General features: G+C 37.7%; 1 protein-coding gene across 1 annotated transcript; it reads right to left on the bottom strand.

Moving 5' to 3' along the window:
* Positions 1-8,150: 8,150 nt before the first annotated feature.
* Positions 8,151-14,069, bottom strand: LOC149847172 (uncharacterized). The gene is made up of 3 exons (XM_089998328.1): positions 13,489-14,069; positions 9,369-9,784; positions 8,151-9,238 (listed from the first exon to the last, which is right to left on the bottom strand). The coding sequence occupies exons 1-3, from the start codon at positions 13,940-13,942 to the stop codon at positions 8,216-8,218; spliced, it is 1,893 nt and encodes a 630-aa protein (XP_089854454.1). The 5' UTR covers positions 13,943-14,069; the 3' UTR covers positions 8,151-8,215.
* Positions 14,070-19,039: the final 4,970 nt, after the last annotated feature.

Raw genomic sequence — 19,039 nt, 5'->3', positions numbered from 1 at the left:
GATCCTTTTTGGCTTCAACAGTTGTAGTCATCCATGCTGCATGATCAAAAGGCTGATGCTGAGTGGAGTCATCGCCATATCGCTCTACCATCTGCTACTTGTATGACTCCTACAAAGTAATAATTATAATATAAATTAATAATTAAGAATTATAATATTTATGATAATACAATTCATAGAAACTTGTATATTACAATGTTTATTAATACAATAAATACATACCGATGTTGCTCTCGTCTTCTCTGATACAAACTCTCCTGTGCACTTACATTTATGTGCTTCAACAAACACATCCTTGTAAGGCACAATGCCTTATTTTTTTGCTTCCTGTAAGATTAAATGATAAAAAAATCAATTAAAAAGTATGCAGAAATACTTATAAATTTGACAATATATATATTAATGAGTTACCATTTTCTTCTGGTGGCTCCCAAAAGTCCTAGATCCACCTGTGTGTAGATGGGCATCGAGCATCTTCGCTCGGTTTTGTGCAGCCTTTGCTGAGCGGTTTCGAAATTCATTCCTCGCCCACTTGTTGCACATTTCCTCCCAATAATCTCTCATGATAGTAGAAGGGCCATGACCCTTCAACTGTAGTGGATCATCTATCCCATCAGCTGCTTTTATTGATGTAGTCTTCATATTATGCAACATGTCAGCAAATCGATTGGTAACCACCTTCTGCGACACTACCCTCGCGTCCTTCTCCTCGTTCGCAGTGGCGAAGCGATGCAAAGCCTACAAATGCTTTTAGAAAGTTAACACGCATGACTATAACAAAAAATTAAATATAAAACACATTAGTTATGATAAACGATTGCATACCATGAATAAAGACAATAATCTGTCCAACACCTCATTCGGGTACTCTTTCCATTAAGCGACCGATTTTGGAAGATGTTGCAGTAGTGACTTCCTAATTTCTCATACTACTTCTTGTGGCTCGAACCTCGCACTGCACATGAATCGATACACATTAACAATCGACTGCTAATATACACTATTTATAAGATAAGTATTAGACAAGTGACAATGAAATACTTACGGTCGACTATCGATATACACTATTTGAATGAGTCATCATGTGCCAGACTGAGAAGACCCTGCATCCGATGTTGTCTCGTGATGTCTATGAATAGATGGTGTAGGTGGGTCATGTGCAGGCAAAACATCATCTATAGAAAATTGAGTTAGAAATTCACACAATGCATATTTGAACTAATCAAGTATATGATTAGTTAAATAATTTACCTATCGAAGCATCCCGTGAAGATGAAGGCTCAAACTGACTATCACTAGGTGCTCGACCACTATGACCTCCATAAACCATATTCTAACAAATAAAAATTTTATTTTGATCAGTTACACAACTCTATATCTTCATAGATACATAATCAAATTGAAAATAACTTTATGCAATACATTCAAACATTGCAATACATTCAAATTATTGTAATACATTGCAATACATTCAAATCATTCACATCAAACATTGAATATATTCAAATCATTGCAATACATTTTAATACATTCAAATCATTTAAATCATTCACATCAAACATTGTAATACATTAAAACATAAGGTATGTATTACAAAATGTATTTCACTAGCTCGAGTATGCTTCCTCATCATTTGTTTGACTTTCATATTCTTCTACTTCCTCCTCCTCCTCTTCTTCATTGGGCGCCCATCCACTTAGTATATTATTTGGATTATATTCTTCCATACGTGTGAACAATGAAGATGTGACATGCAGACCATGTGTGACATCATGACCATAAGACAATCGTGTCTTCCTGCAAATCAATGACACTTGAATAAAGTTACCCTGTTATTTATGCCTAAGTAAGTCAACTCCATTATTTCTTCTATAATATCATAGTAGATAAGTTAATTTTTACCATAACTGCTACCCTTGATACACACGCCACTATTCATCGTTGACTTGTTTACACTATATTCTTTTGTATGAAATCAATAACCATTTACGATGTATCCATTGTAATATTGCACAACTTTGGTCAGACCATTTTGTAATTCACATATTCTTTGGTCATTAACCTCACCTTGGCGGACCTACAAGCATAAACAATGACTGTAAGGTTGTACGGGGTGACAAGAAATTTTTTTGACGCTTCATATACAAGCTTGGAGGAAGGTTGTATGGGGTGACAAATACTGGCCAACACAAGTATGGGGTTGATCTACCCTCAAATAGATTAAATCCAACTATACATAAATCGAGCCTAACATTTCTCACTTTCATTACAAAGGTCTGATGAGTACGATCAAAGTACTTCCAAGCTTTCGCGTCAATAAGATGCATGATCTTGTCTTCATTATGTACAACTTTATTTGCATGTCATCTCATGTGTGTAGCTGTCCTCGAAGACATATACAATCATTGCAATCTAAGGGTGAGAGGAAAGTAGCATAATAACTTGTATGACACTTCTTTTGATCTCGTCCTACCATTGCTCCTTGTCTTTGGCTTGAACCGAGGATGCCCACATGACGAACATGATCTGCTATTTTCTTGATCTTTGAAATACATGCAGTGATTTAGACAAGCATCTATCTTTTGATACCCCATACCTAAAGCGTTGACCATAACCTTCGCACGATAGAAATTTTGTGGCAATTTCTCATCTTTGGGCAACATACTCTTCACAATAAAGCACAGACGATCAAAATATGATTGACTCAAATTATACTCGGACTTCAAATTCATTAGTTGAAGAACTGCAGAGAAGATAGTGCGACTCTCGCAACTATTCCATAGTGGCTCATCAACATCTCTAAGTAAATCATAAAATCTACTAACTGCATCATTTGCTGCTTCTTCCTTTACCCCAATTGGTACATCACTAGGACCCATAGCAGAACCCAGTTCTGATCCTGCGACATCAAATATCAAATTCATATATGAATTATCATGCACACCATCCATATATTCAAGTGATACCTCATTGTCAACTATCCTACGGTACGTTCATTCACAGTTTGCAGTCATTTTGTCTTATGATATTACAGATATTATCCTAACTAGTTAAAAGAGAATCATAAGAATGCTATGATGAAAAAAATATCTAATGTATCATGCATTCATGGTGAATGTAATGATTTGATATATATATCACACACACACACATACATATATATATATATATATATATATATATGATGTCATTCAATCACAAGAACTATAATGCATGCATTGATAACTTAATGTTTTCATGTGCAAAACCATTCATTTGAAGCATTGATAACTTATCATTCATTTTCATGTGCAAACCCATTCATAACACAATACATTTATTTGAAGCATGTTTTCATGATACAATTTCACATGGAAGGCATAATCAAATTGAAAATAACTTCATACAAACATGGATACAGTCACATCAAACATTGCAATGCATTCATATCAAAACAATGTCAAACATGTACCTACAACAAACACACTCCAATACCCCGCTAACTACTACCATAACTAGCATAAAATCCGAACTCCAAAAATAAAAATACTTCTATTTTTATACATTAAAATAATGCTCAGCATGATCTCCGAACTCCATCAAAGCAGTCCTAGATATCCATAACTAAGTGAGTGTCTGAACAAAAAAGTGTTGCATCCAAGAAATTAAATAACCTGTGATGTGCTTGCATCACTTACTCACCATGGACATTTACCCAATTTGCATTGCTTTTGCCTTTGTATTTTTTTCTTTTTTTTTCATTGCATTTTTAACTGCATGCGATGCTTAGCACTAAGCATCGCATAATTAGCTTAGCTACATACATGCAAAGCACAAATATACAAAATAATACAATACAAAATAATCTACTCTCTCGCATCCCGTAAGACAGGGAGATAGAGAGGGGGCTCAACCCCTCTCTGGCGAAAAAAGAACAGGGAGGGGGACAAGCCTCTCCCTCTTATCCCGTGAGACAAGGAGGTGGCTCAACCTCTCTCTGGCAAAAAAAAAACGAGGAAGCCAAGCCCCACCCTCGCATCCCTTAAGACAGGGAGATAGGGAGGTGGCGCGGCCCCTCCCTGGCGAAAAAAGAACAGGGAGGGGGCCGAGCCGCTCCCTTGCATCCCATAACATAGGTAGACAGAGAGGGGGATCGACCCCTCCCTGGCAAAAATAGAATAGGAAGGGGACTGAGCCCCTCCTTCACATCCCATAAAATAGGGAGGGGGCTCGATCTTTCCTTCGCGAAAAAGAAAGGGGCTCGTCGGCCGGCAAAAAAGGAAAGAGAGAGAGGAGTCGGGGGTTACCTGAAAGAAGCCAACATTGGTGTCAGCAGATGAGAGAGACCAGAGTCGGGAGAAGGAGATGGGGTGAGGTCGGAAGGGGGTTGCCGGACGGGGCTCGTCGGCCAGAAAAATGATGAGAGCAAAAGAGAGGGGAGAGAAGGTGAGAGGGGGACCGAGTCGAAGGGGGAGGTCGACGGACGGCGGGCAACCAACGATGGGCGATGGGCGACAGGCGACGGGCGAGGTATGAAACAGAAAAGGAAAGAAAGGGGCTCATATTAGGGTTTTGTAGGGGATATTAGCACATAAAAATTTTGACGCGAATCTGTCGCTAATTAGTGACAGATTCATGCCGGAAATTTTTTGCTGCTGATCCGTCGCTAAGTTGTGACGAAGTTTGAGATGAAATTATTCCATCGTGAATCCGTCGCTAATTAGCGATGGATTCACAACAGAATTTTTTTTATTATTAATTTCGTAAATAATTTGAATGTTAGCGATGAATAGTTTTCTCCAGCAAATTTGCTACAGAAAAAATCCATCACAAATTTTCGTCGCTAATTAGATTTTTTCTTATAGTAAAAGCACACAATTCAAAATATGACATGCACTAAGTAGGGCTTTTCCCCATAAATTAAAATCAAGTCCAAAACTATTTAGCATTGCATTCACCATGTCAATTAAAGTTTTATTTTTTTATTCTGCAACTTCATTATGTTCAGGAGTATAAGGTAGTGTTTTGCCTATGTATGCTATGTTCTTCACAAAATTTAATAAAATCTTGAGATAAATATTCTCTACCTTTGTCTGACCTAAATGAAACAATTTTGTTATTGTGAAAATTCTTAACTTCAACCTTAAAAATCATAAATTTCTCAAGACTCATCTTTGCTTTTTATAAGATAAACATAGGCAAATTTAGAAAAATCATTAATGAAAGTTATGAAATACATATTACCCCCACGAGTTCAAATCATATACATCACTATGTATGAGTTCAAGAATTTTAGTACTTATTTTCACTCCATGAAAAGGTTTCTTAGAAAATTTTATTTGAATGCACACATTGCATTTATTATAGTGATCATGCTTGTAAACAAGAATTAATCATAATTTACTCATTTTCTTAATGGGTCTATAATGCACATGACCAAATCTATCATATCAAAAAAGTCAAGCAAGTAAACAAAAACTAAGATATTATTATTTTTCATATTCGGTTTAAACATTCCATCAGATACCAAACCCTTTTCAATGAAATCATAGTTCTTCAATAATACTAAATTGCTAGATTCAAACACTAACTTAAAATCATTCATGGCCTGTAAGAAGGCTGATACAAGGTTCTTTGTCACGGTAGGTACATGGTGCACATTCGTGAGGGTAAGACGTTTTTCAAACGTGAATGTTAGTTTCACAACCTTTTTTTCTTCATTCTTTGCATGATGAGAGTTCCTTATGTATACTTCATTGTCAATCCCCATGAGTTCATACGTATCAAACATACTTTGATCATTACAAATATGAATTGTAGACCCAGAATCCACGTATCACCCTTTATCCACTTGGACCATGCAAACAAAACTTACTACATCCACTAGGTTTTTTTCAGGAGCTTGTGCCTTGGTGCCTTGCCTCTTGCAGTGATGACACTCTCTTGCATAGTGTTTCAGTTTGCCACAAACAAAGCATAAAACCACTTCACATTTTGGTTTCTTAAAATATCTAGGTTTCTTGTTCTTAGATTTCAAATTAGACTTCGATCTTGTCTTACGTTCCACAACATTTACTTTGGTGCCAACTTTTTTTACTTTCTATTTTTTGTCTCTATAAGGAGCCTCCTTTTCAATATGAAGATGGAAAATGAGTTGTTCCAAAGTGAAGTATTTATTTTTATGTTTCAACATTTTATGATAGTCTTTCTATGAATCGGGTAACTTCTCAATTATAATAGTTACTTAGGAAGACTCATAAAGATTCATGCCTTCTACCCTAAGTTGGTGAGCCAATAACTGTATCTCATCGATTTGGGGTAGAAGTGGTTTATTATCACCAAATTTGAAATCTATATATCTATTAACCAGTTATTTACTATTACCTACATCCTCTGTATTGTATTTGTTCTGAAGAGCTTTCCATAGTTTTTTCGTAGAGTTTACTTTAGAGTAGATGTCAAACTGTGGGTCAGACAATGCATTTAGGATGTGTCCTCAACACACAAAGTCGTCTTCCACCTACTTTTAGTGCTTTCTATTCTCAACAATGGTATATTCTTTTGGTTTAGGAGGGCAGGCTTCAAAGAGCACATACACCACCTTGGCCATTGTCAAGAAGATCATTACCCTATTCTGCCATCGTTTGAAGTTCGTTCCATCGAACTGAGATAATTTGGCAATCTCTTGGTTCCCGATCTTTCATCTGCCATGGAGGTAGGACTATCACTTTTGAATATTTCATACCTTCGATCTTGATCGTAGAGCCTTCGCTTGGATCGTGGGACCTTTGCTTGGAGGCATACAAGAATACACTTTCTCAAAAGCGATAATTGCCCCACCAGAATCGATCCTAGGTTCAAAAGGGTTGTGCACAACTTCTCTTCTAGGATACAACTAAACCTCACCTCCTCGTGTAATACTAACCACCCTTAGCATTGGGTAAGCTAACCACCACAACACGGTTGCCCTGAACAACTTTACAATGGGGAAGGAGAGAAAGAAGAAAACAAACAAAAAAATGCAAAAGTAAAAGAAGTTGAAGAAGATTTTCGCACTTCCTTTTTAGTCTTTAAAACTCATCCTTGCAACATCTCTTTAGGGGTAGCCACCACCCAAAATTGGGTGCCACATGCACAACCATCCCAATGTGTCAACACATTAAGGCTAAAGCAAGATATACAAATCACAAAGGAATTTCACAAGCCATAATAAAAATTCTCAAGCCGCAAGTCAAAAGAAATTTTGCAAGACACAATGAAAATTTGCAACACATAAAGGAAATTCGCAAGTCAAGAAATTTCGCAAGTCACAAGAAAATTCACAAGCCATGAAGGAATTTTGCAATTCATAAAGAACACAACTCTATTTGGGAGGGGCAAAAAGATAGATCAAGGACAGGATGGAACCCGAATTCATAATTAAATTCATTTGACAAGCTCAAGATCTAATGCCCCTTTAGGGACTTACCCTATAATAAAGCTTCCCTCAACATAAACACTTGGAGTTTTTCAAGGATGACAGAAATGAGACTAAACAACTTTCATAAAGTGTTTTTTTTCTCCAAAAAGTTTTTCCAAATAACTAGGCGAAGGGGTTATTTAGCCAAAAACCTTGATTTCAAATAGGCATAGTTTTAAGCCAAATATCACCACCTTCATCACTTGCTAGATATGAAGTTCCAATAAGGTACTAGTAGGGTTATCACAGTCAGGTGTTTCGAAGCAAATGCCCCCTTAAAACTGAAAGTTACAAGGGGGTGGAGGTTTAAAAAAAAATGGGTTGATGAATTGTTTAAATAGTCATTAAAGGAAAACAAACATTACTTGTCCGTTTTTACAGATGGAGCTTCAAAAATGGGGCTTGAACAAACAACACAGGAAAGCAAACATTTGAAAGTGTCGTAACAGAAGTGGTAGTCTTTATTGAAGGGTAGAAAGAATTAAGAACGATGAGGAAGCATGGTCACGAGTACCTAGCAGAAGAGCAGAAGTACCTCCATACAAAAACAAAAAAGAAATGGTGCAGAGCACTTGCACGTTCTTGTGAGATTCATTCTCTCACAGCCCCACCTTCTCATGTTTTTGCATTAACGTGAGAAAGTGGGGTTCCTCATGAGGGGTGAAGCAAACGTGCCATAAAATCTCATGAAATCCCTTTTGCTGGTGATTCATTTTTACTGCTGACATGCTTGATTTGAAAATGTTTGTTTACATTAGAAAGTTTCAAAGGTGCCTCTTAATGCACAGTGAATCCTCTATTCAGGGTATGCTGGCTAAACGGCTCGAGAGGAGAAGGCCTATTATTAGCCATACTGGTGAATGGAGGCCTGGTAGTCGTGGGAGGGGTGAAACCAGAAGCCCGAGTGTGGCTTTCAGCATCATGTATCCTGTTATCTAAAAGCTGCTCCATACGTTGCCTCCTGATCATGACAAGGAGCCCAACAAAAACTGAACCGAGCATGCCCCAACCTACGATATAGACGGCCTCCAACAACCCTTTGTTACTTGGTCCTGGAGGAGAGATTATCGATGATGCAGTCATATAGGCCACCACCATGAACGTTACACAGGCCCACATGGCTTTATCAATGGCTGTCAACAGTGATATGAGCGCATGCTGCCGGATGGGAATAAGACTAACAAGGACAATGACGAGGCACAAGGATGAGAACAAAGCCATGTCATTGAACAGCTTAAACACCTTAAAGGACGCTGTGTTGCCCATAATTGCCTTGCCTGCTAATGGCCCGTCCTGATAGATGCCACCGGGCGGACTTATAACGGCAGAATATGTCACTGTGGCTATCAGAACAGCAACCACCGTGATCGTATTTTGGGCGTTTTGCAAACGTTCGCGGTAAACTTGATGGTACCTCTCATTGTGCTTTCTCTCTAAAGTTTGGAATGTGGAACTTGTTTCGTTCTTTGTCATAATTTCTGATGGAACCCTCTGTTCAGGTTCCGGGTACCACTCACTCAAGCTAATTGTGTCGCTCTTTGTCATAATTTCTGATGGAACCCTCTGTTCAGGTTCCGGGTGCCACCCACTCAAGCTAATTGTGTCGCACTTTGTCATAATTTCTGATGGCATCCTTTGTTCAAGTTCCAAGCTTCCCTTGGCACCCGCTTCCCTTAATGTGGAACTCATTTTCGTTGAATTGTTGTTCATTTCTTGGTTGACAATGTCCAGAGTTGTTGAACCCTCATCATTGAGTGCATTTATGTCGATGTGTTTATTGGTCACGATGTAATCCACCATCTGCAACAAGGTAAAGGTCACCTAACTGAACCATTCCATTTGTGTACTAGTGTGTGCGCGCGCGCGAGAGAGAGAGAGAGAGAGAGAGAGAGAGAGAGAGAGAGAGAGAGAGAGAGAGAGAGATGAACACCTCGAAGCGTCTTCCTGCAGCAGCTAGATGCAGAATAGTGTTGCCCGCAGAATCGCGTGATTTGAAGAGGTTGGTCACGTGAAAATTTTCAACAATAAATTTGAGGGCATCAAGGTGGTTGTACTTGACGCATAAATGAAGGATGTTGCCTTCTTGTTTTGTCAACAACGATGCAGAATCGAGTCTAACTGTAAGAATCATACCGAGAATTGGTATCCAACCCCTAATTGCAGCTAAATGCAGAGGAGTTCTTCCTTCATTGTCATACCAAAAGCAGAGTTCTGGAGTAATCTGGAGCAATAGTTTCGTAAGTTGGACATGACCTTTGCCAGCAGATAGATGCAGAGGAGACGACCCTTGTGTGTTGACCTTGAGAACTGCATCGGGCTCCACCTTCACTATCTCTTCAACGATATCTGCATCAACAATACCATGAAAATAGTCTTAGGTATATTAATTTGCAGCATTTGGAAAATTGCTCAAGATCAGATTCATGTGTTAAATAAATGGTGTCGACTATGTGGTGAACGTTATGACCTATTTGGTCTTAATTCAACAAGGATAAGCACCCCTTCAGGCTGATAAACGAAACGAACAAACAGGAGCTATTCTGGCTCAGCTGCTTTACAACAAAGTACTGCTGAGGGATGAACAGGTGCAATGGGAAGCAGATCAGGTCATGCTGAACATGAGCGTTTTTGCTCATGCCGACATCATGGCCGTCTGTTTGCATTTTGGATGAATGCCACGTGGTTTTGTTGACTTTTGATTTTTTTTAAATGCAAATCGGATGGCCACGATGTCAGTATGAGCAAAAACCCTCATGTTCAGCATGACCTGATATGCTTCCGGTGCAATGTGATTACACACTTTGGTGTGCTGCTGCACCTGACCACCGTTCCATCCCTCGGTACTGCTTGGGCTTAGCTCATCTGGCTTCTGTGGATTGAGCTGAACTCGAGCTCCTATGAGCTTGAGGCACACAAGCCTAACCCGAGGTAGGCCCTTTTCATTTAAACAGTTTGTAGTGAGAATGGAACCCCAAACCTATTGCTTTCAAAAAGCCCTATCTAACCAGTGAGCTACTTTATTTTTGTATGAATTATTCTACATAAACACTATACAAGCTCATCTGAAGGAGCTTATACGAGTCAAGCTCCCATTATTTGTGCTCAATTCTACACTTCATAGCTCAATTCACCACACGGAAACCGCAACCTTGGATTTGAAAACTAAGTGATAAAGGTTTTGTGAAATCTTCTAAAACATTAATTAGTAAAAGTATTGAATTTGGTTGAATGCATTTACCTAAATAACCCAATCCCTTTTTTAATAAGGTCTGCATAGAAATATGCCGCCGACGATGTGAGTAAAGCTAAAGCAACAATAGTATTTATATCATTTGGTGCAGCTAACTCCCCATGAGGTAACTGTAAGATTTTAAAAGAACACCTGACCAGTTAGAAACAAAAATAAATTGGAACTTCGTTCCCCAAATAAGAATACAATCACTATCTCTCCAGGAGGTAGTCTTTGGCAACACAAAGAGCTGACACAGCCGTAATGCCGCTCCGACGTATCTCAAGCAATTGCGGCACCCAGGTCTTCTTCCTTCCCCTCTCTTCTTCTACTTCCTCTCTAACTGATCGATTTTTCTTCTTTCTTCTTCTTAGTTTGCAACATGATCATGCCATTTTTCATCTATTTGGGTGTACAAGAATGGTTTTTGATCCGATGTAGTGGGGGAAGGGGAAGCATAAGTTCTTGGAGAGTGACGGAAAGGGGTTTGAGGTCTTCTTCTGTTACTTTCATTTTCCTTTTCATGCATTTTAGAAACAATGGTTTTCAGTAAACAAAATTTTTATTGAAAATCGTTTTGAATGGAGGCAGCATTTTCTCTTTTTCGTTTTTTAGTTTTCAGAAAATTATGCAACTCTTGAAATTGATATACATTTATGAAGCATCATTTTTCTCATTTGATCCCATCTTTTCACTATTTTTTAACTTTTTAGTTTGATACGAATGCTGTGCACAATCTTTTCTGGGGATGGACTAAATGAAATTGGAAAATAAACACAAAAATTGAATTTTCAAAATCAATTGATGGAAATGTCATGCCATGAAAATTGTTTGGCTGCCAACGTCAATTCATGGAAATATCAAGACCGAAATCCACAATGAGCTCCCAAACATCTTGCAGTATTGGAAATACCATGCAATCCCAACTTCATGTTTTGGCAACACATGGAAACCTGTTTCCGTCCCAACACAAAGATCCTTATATTGCATTTAACTACTTTATTAATTTTGTTTATTATTTGTTTAAAACCAGCTCAGTTGTATACTCTCTAACATGAAGTAAAAAAACAAACAAACTTGTGTAACAGTTTTGCAGTTGTAATTAATATATACGTATATTTTATGAAATAATTATTTTAATAATTTTCACTTGTTACCAATAAGAAATTGTTATTGAACAAGTTTGATTAGCTTGAAAACATTCTCTCTCTCTCTCTATATATATATATATCTCTCTCTCTCTCTCTCTATATATATATATATATATATATATATATATATTTGCACTTTCCACACACACTCTTTTTACATGTGCTTAAAATAAGTTTGTCGGCTTCTTAAGACGTGTTCCACTTTCATTTCCTGTTTAGCAACTTTGGTGTCACAGCAGATTAAGGGACCTTGGATATTGCTCATGGTAAAAAAGGATGGGGCTTAAAATCGGTTGAGGTGATTGGTTCCCATTTGGATGGAATCCATATCCACTCATCACCTAAGTCATCCTTAGAGTGTTACATTGGGATGGAAACACGGTTTCTGCGTGTTGCCTAAATAGTGTTTCGCCAATGTGTGATGTTGAGAGATGGAGTTACCAAAAACATCCACATTTGAATAATCTTGAAATGTGGTATTGGGGTCGCCATCACCATTCTCAATGCATTGTTTCAGCAAACCCACTGCTCCCAAACAGCAAGAAAGTATGAGAACATAAGAGAAACCATAACACAATCTCCAAACCAAGGCTCTCAAACATAGCCTTATTTTGATCAAATCGGACTTCATAAGAACAATGGCAGTTCAAAAATCAATGGCTGAGAAAACACAAGATCTTTTGATTTAAGAAAATAATATTTTTTCATAAAAATTGATCCAAGGGTAGATTCTTATTAAATCAACCATATTGATTGAGGTCAGATTTTATCAAAACAACTTGAATTAATAAGATTCAGAGGGATATGAAGATGGAGGCATGACATAGGAGATGAGTGGAACCAAATTGACTTGTTTGGGCTTCCCAAGCCTTTGGGGTACCCAGCACATCTTTCTTTCTTTTATAAATTTGATGTGAGGAAACCCCCACTACAGTATGGAGACATTTCTTTAGAGGCCAAAGAGGTGTCACACTAACAGTGACACACCCCGAGAATTGAACTCTCTACCTCCTTCAACTTGAAAACCTTAAGCCAACCCACCTAACCGGTTTTGCAGAGCCCCTGTGGTCGTGCACTTTCTATTTAGATGAACCACATCCAAGGTTCAAAACACATCAAGTTTGTCACACCTGATTCACTCTGGTGGGTCCGTTCCGCTTTCCAAATAATAGTGATAAGCTAATAAACAAAGAAACTAAATGATTATCGATTGCTTGCAAGAAATTGAAATCATTCACATTTTTCATGTTCTTATTGGCAAATAAATACATAAAGGATTGATAAAAGATACTTGAAGGACAGGAATAAAGATTAAGATGTAAGAAATATAAATGATAATTTTGTCTCAACATATATCCGATAGAACCACGAAATTAAAGGGATCAAAAAAAAAAAAAGCAATTGGTAGGTAACAGCCAAATCCAAACTGACAGTAACAAGAAAAACCATAGGCACGCAATTGGTGAGCTTGGATTTGCAGTGAATGGAACCCGTCATCCCACATGTAATGGGATCCATCCTACATTCAAATCCTTGCTGTTCAACCAATGGTTAGGATTAGTCCACATTCTCAGTTGGATGTGGACTAATCCTAACCACTGGCATCATATGTGAAGAGGATAGAACCCATTTTTGGGATTTGTAATGGCATGGTCAAACCTAAATCGTACCTGAATGACCTTTTGAAGATGCCACAAGCAACGAATCAGGCAAGGAGTTGTCAATGATTGCCAGAGGCAGCATGCTTTCCGATAAGAAGAGCTTCACCACGTCTAGATGGCCACGCCTACAAGCTAATGACAAGGCGCGCTCTTGCTCACCGTTGAGTATATAGGCAATCGATGGGTCGGTGTCCACTATGAGTTTAGCAAGCTTGGCATGGCCGCGGGCGGATGCGACGTGCAGCGGCGTCTCCTTCTTACTGTTTGTTGCGGATGCCATGGCCGGTCTCCGGCGAAGGAGCTCAGTTGAAAAATCAACGTGGCCGTAACTGGCTGAGATGTGCAGACAAGTATTTGAAGAGTCTGTCACCTGATCAATAATCGTTTCGCCTTTCTCCTTCAAGTACTGCAACAAATCCGCCGCGCTTCCGGTTGTACAGGCTTTATAGAGCTTGGAATCCATTGTTCTTTTCCTCTACTTGAGAGAAGCTCCTAAAAGCATTCTTCCTTTACTCTTTTGAGTATAACAGTGGACATCTATAGGGAGTTGAACTGAGACAGCTAGATCTTCCCCATAGCCTCCCCTCCACTCTTTTTTTTATCTTGCTTTGTATTGATGAAAAAGTTTGTGGAGCCGTGCCCTCTCTCTCATCATTGTCATCAACCTCATGACTGAACGAGGATTAGGTACCATCACATGGCACACTTTTGAGTGTTGGGCCCCACAATTGACTATTGTCAGTCGGACATTAGAGCAGCGGTAGACTTCAAAATGTGCCATGTGATGGCACCTTATCCCGGCCCGTCCTTGACTAAGTCAAAATTGGCAACTTGAGAATTGGGTTATGCTCTGCTGTGTCAAAAAAAAGTTTTTTTTTTTCTTTTGTTTTCATATGGAAGAATGATTGAGAACCTATAGGGTCCCAACCATGCGAGGTTTCGTGGACCTTTCGACGAAAATGGGTTGCAACGTCATTTACAGGAATTTTGTGCACCATTGGTCCCCCCCCACCATGCGTGGCTCATGGAAATGGCCCGAATTAGGTTTGAGACCTTTTCCATGAAATATGGGCGTGACGTCATTCGAATGCCAAGTTTTACTAAAGTCTTGCTCCTGTCACAGGCATAACACGTAAACACGTGCTGCCAAAACAGCTTATTTTCTTATTGATAATTGTAAGACGGGTTCAAAGTTAGGCAGAAATTATTGAAATAGGATGTATGTGCTATACACGGAAGATTTATTTAATTCATTGCTGTCGTGAAAATCACAGAGGTTGATACATAATTTTGCAAAGAGACCAAAGAGACTGAACTCCTTCGTTAATGGGTGGCCTTGTGATGACTTACTTGAATAAGCTCTCAAAGAGCTTCTATACGGTGGAGCATGGCTACTGTAAATACTCAATTTTTGACCAAAATATTTTGACGTACTAAAAATCTTCATGGGGCTTAATTTAATATGACTTTTAGCCTTAAAAGCTACTTTGTTCAATGTTTTTTGATCAAAAGAAAAGTTCGTATATTTGCTAATGTTCGTATCTTTGCTATTTTCTTATTTTTTGTGAGTTTTGGTGGTTTCTACCATTAAACTTGCTTTTTCTAGGTTTTCGTGTTCGAGGTACGCTTTTTCTTTGCATCGCAGTTTTAGCAATAACAATTTGACATCTCTAATCCAATTGATCTTTGCTCAATGAAGGAGGAAAGACGTGAGATCTTAAAGAATGGTTCCCATTTTCTTCTAATATTTAGATTCAGATCTTGGATCCATTTTTTAAATAATTTTTGGTGATATTTTCAGTTTATAAAAACTCAGGATCCATAGATGGCGATTACTATGGGACTGTTCACCTGATTTGATAATCAAAGTTAATTACTGGAATAACGTTGAAAGGTTGGTACCCGTTTGTGTGTTTTTCAGATCTGGATCCACCTCGAATCCAAATTCACATATTCTTTTTTTTCTTTCTATTTTCTGTTTCTAGCATATCGTTGTGATAGAGCCACATCTCTGCACTCATATCTCTCTTTTTCATGTTCTTAGGCTCATCGAAAAGCTGATAAACGTGGCTACGTTTCACATGTTTGGCTTATTTTCAGATTTTGTCTCTACAACCTCTGAAAATTAGCACGAATAGTAAGAAACAATAATTTCAGTGACTATTTTTTCTCAAAAATACATGATCTTTTATCTATATTTCAGTGATCCAGTGACAAAAACTCACATTTTTAAGATCTTTGAAAAGCTGAGACTCATATCTAAGACTGTCTAGTTTTGAGCTAAAGCCAAAAAATCTTCTTGAGTGATTATTTTTTCGATTCAAAATCTACTACTGGAATTTTTTCTAGGTTATAAAATAGTTAACTAGTCAGCATTCCTAGAGGCTTATCTCCCCAACTGCTTATCTTATCTCTGTGATTTCAATGGAATTGAAAAGATAACAAACTCCTCTTTATCTATCATTTCTATTGTTTTTTACAGATTTTTGACATAGGTGGCAAAAAAATAGGCTAGAACAGTCGAAATAGGCATCCCATTGTTTGTTCAATACATGTTTTAAGGAATGTTCCCTGGGACATATCTCGACATTCGTCTATCAATTTCCAGCGTGTCATACGCTGTTGGAAATATATTTTTATTTTCTTTCTTTTTCTATCAAAAGTTTTTCCAAATTCTATTGTTTTTAGAGTAAAAAATCATTAGCAACATCTACTGTTGTTTCTTGACTTAGATTTTTTTTTAGAGAAAACTCCCTCCATTGCATTGGATTTGGTTTTCTTTGGGTTTCAGAGCCCTGGTTCCTAAAACCCGTATCGATATCCTATTGTTATGTGTTGTCTAGCATTTAGATCTGAATACACCTTTTGGATAAGGTTTATATCTAGATCCAAAGACTCAATCCATTGCCGAAGTGCCGCCTGTGCTCCTCTGCACTCGTCAACAACATAGAATGGGTTACCTAAGCCTAATGTGAGATTCAATTTATTTTAATTATTATTTTGTTTATTTGATGCATTTTTCATAAGTTTTTATAGAGAAACATTCATATATTGTTTGTGTTGTCTTTTTGTTGAGTTTTGATAGCTTTTGGCAATGAAATTGTTTTCTTGTAGGTTTTGCATACGAGGTACAAATCTCCGTAACATTGTTGCTCTAAAATAAAGATCAAGGATTTTGGGTTCAGCTGATCCCTACTCATCAGAGGAGGAAAGACATTTTACCTTTAAGAACAGTCCCTAAATCCGGTTTCGTGTCCATTTCAAAGAAAAAAAATCTTTTAGTGGAAAACCCTTTGTTTCATTTCCACACCGAAAAAGTTTTGTAAGTTCAATCAGCTAGCTGGACATGACCCTCAAGATTGTATATAAACTTTCTATCTCTAATCTTGATCTAAAAATCCATTCCCTAAACACAAAATAGGTAGATATAGATGCACTAGAACAAATCAAAAAATGCCCTCAGCCTAAAAACTCAAAAGAAATAATTTGGGTCCTACCCTCATAAGAAGAATCCCTCAACCGATATCTATTTATTTTGTTTTTGTGGAAATCTCTGATCAAATCTTCTCAATAACTCCTCTTCAGGAAATTATGCACATATCATTTGAAAATGAAGAAAGTTTCTTTCTAGAAAACCTTTTCTCTGAAGAAAATCCTGAAATGCCTTTTGACACATCACACCTCTTCTTGGGAAAAAGTCTGACTCACCTAGTCATCAAAACAAAGCTGAGTAATGTAGATAAAATGATGTAGAGGAAAGTTTGGACTCAGGTAAAGAAGTGATTTCCAAAAGAAAGGTCCTATTAGAAGATGCCTCATCCTCAAGCACCTATTCAAGCAATATCAGGGTCATCCCAAGAGTCATAGTTGACCCAAAGGACCAAGCAAAAGTCATACCCAAAAGAACTCAAATTCGGGTAATAGAAGTTGTGTTAAGGCCAAATAAAAAGTTGAAGAATATATCTGAGTAAAAAATCAATGTCATCTACTAGATCAGAATACCAAAAAAATCACTATGGCCCCACCTCTAAACAACCCTTAAACACCCCTCAGTATAATTCTTTAAGGTATAACCCATAAGTCTAAAGGTGTAGATCATGTAACTCGATCATGAATAATTTACCAACCTGAACAGTTGTACAAGAGAGTATGTTCCCTGGGCCCATACCAAAAAGAAAATCAAGCTCCATCACCCAAACAAAGCCTTGGTGAAAATTAGAAAAAGGGATATGAAATTGAAACCCAACTGTCAAAGACTTTTGTTTATATTTCCATTCTAGATCTGATTAAGTCCTCTCCAAAACAAAAAAATGCACTTGACGGTATCCTGCACAAAATAAAATTTCTCTAATCTATTGATCCTGAAAAATTGTCAGCTTTGGTCTCCCAAATTATGACCAACCTACCTCTTACCATATCTAAAAAGGATGCACCCAACCACGTTTTCTTTCATATAAGAGCCCTCTACATAACAATTCAAGTTAAGGGCATGTCAGTACCCAATTGTTTGGTAGATGGGCGAGGAGGAATGAATGTGTGCCTGATCCAAATTGCCAAAAAGTTGGGAATACCAAGGTCAAAATTTGGAACCCAAAGCATCCAAATAAGTGGGTACGATGGGAACGCCACAACCACTGAAGACACAATTATGTTAGATGTAACCATTAGTCAACTAGTCACAAGACCCTCTTTCATGTGGTGGATGTGCCAACATCCTACAATTTGCTTTTGGGTAGAACTTGGATACATGAGTTAAAAGTAGTACCTTTAACCTACCACCAATACCTAAAAATTTCTTGGGAAGACTAGGTGGTTGTAGTGTTTGGTAATGATCCTACCATTCAAGAAACCCAACCTATACCCACCCGTGATGATGATACTACCAATATTCTCATGAATTGGGATAAAGAGGGAACTTTAGAAGGGGAAAATTTGAGAGAAGGTGTGCCAACCAAGGTTGCAGTGGCAGATTGCTTAGAGAAATCGGAGTTCTTCAAAAGTGGGAGAAGGATTAATAATTTAGATCTCAAGCGAGAAGAATTGCAATAAAACACATGCATTAGGGCATAAAAATGAAGAAAGACATGATTATAGGGGCAAAAAAGAGAAAGATCAGGAAAGGGAGGTCATCCTTGTGAAAGCAAACAAAAAGAAAGGCAAAAGCTTGAAGGAAAATTTTCAAAAATCAGATTCCATGATAAAGAAACTCTTGGAGGAAGAAGTAAAGAAGTCTCAAGATTTAGATAAAAGGTCCTTGAGCTTAGGTCCAGACTTAAAATCCTTGAGTCGAAGAGCCCTAGCGCATAATGTGGTCAACGGTAATGCTTTCTCTTCCATAAATACGAGATGAGACACTCGATTAAATGAGTGTTTCATGTTTTTAAATGCTTTAACAGTTAGCTTTGATCCAGAACTATTGTAGCACTAAGAAAAATTGGTATCTATTGGGCATAGGTAAGTTTTCCTAACCAAGCTCTTTATATATTCAAGCAGTAAAATTCTAAAAATTAGAAAAAATTAAAAATTCCAAAAAATATTTCTTTTGTCATTTCTTGTTTTC

Source organism: Nuphar pumila, chromosome 2, assembly GCF_984573655.1.
Source record: "Nuphar pumila chromosome 2, dmNupPumi1.hap1.1, whole genome shotgun sequence".
In the NCBI taxonomy this organism is placed as follows: Eukaryota; Viridiplantae; Streptophyta; class Magnoliopsida; order Nymphaeales; family Nymphaeaceae; genus Nuphar; species Nuphar pumila.
Note: the sequence above shows the minus strand (reverse complement) of the source record. Positions and strands in the feature narration are given on the sequence as shown.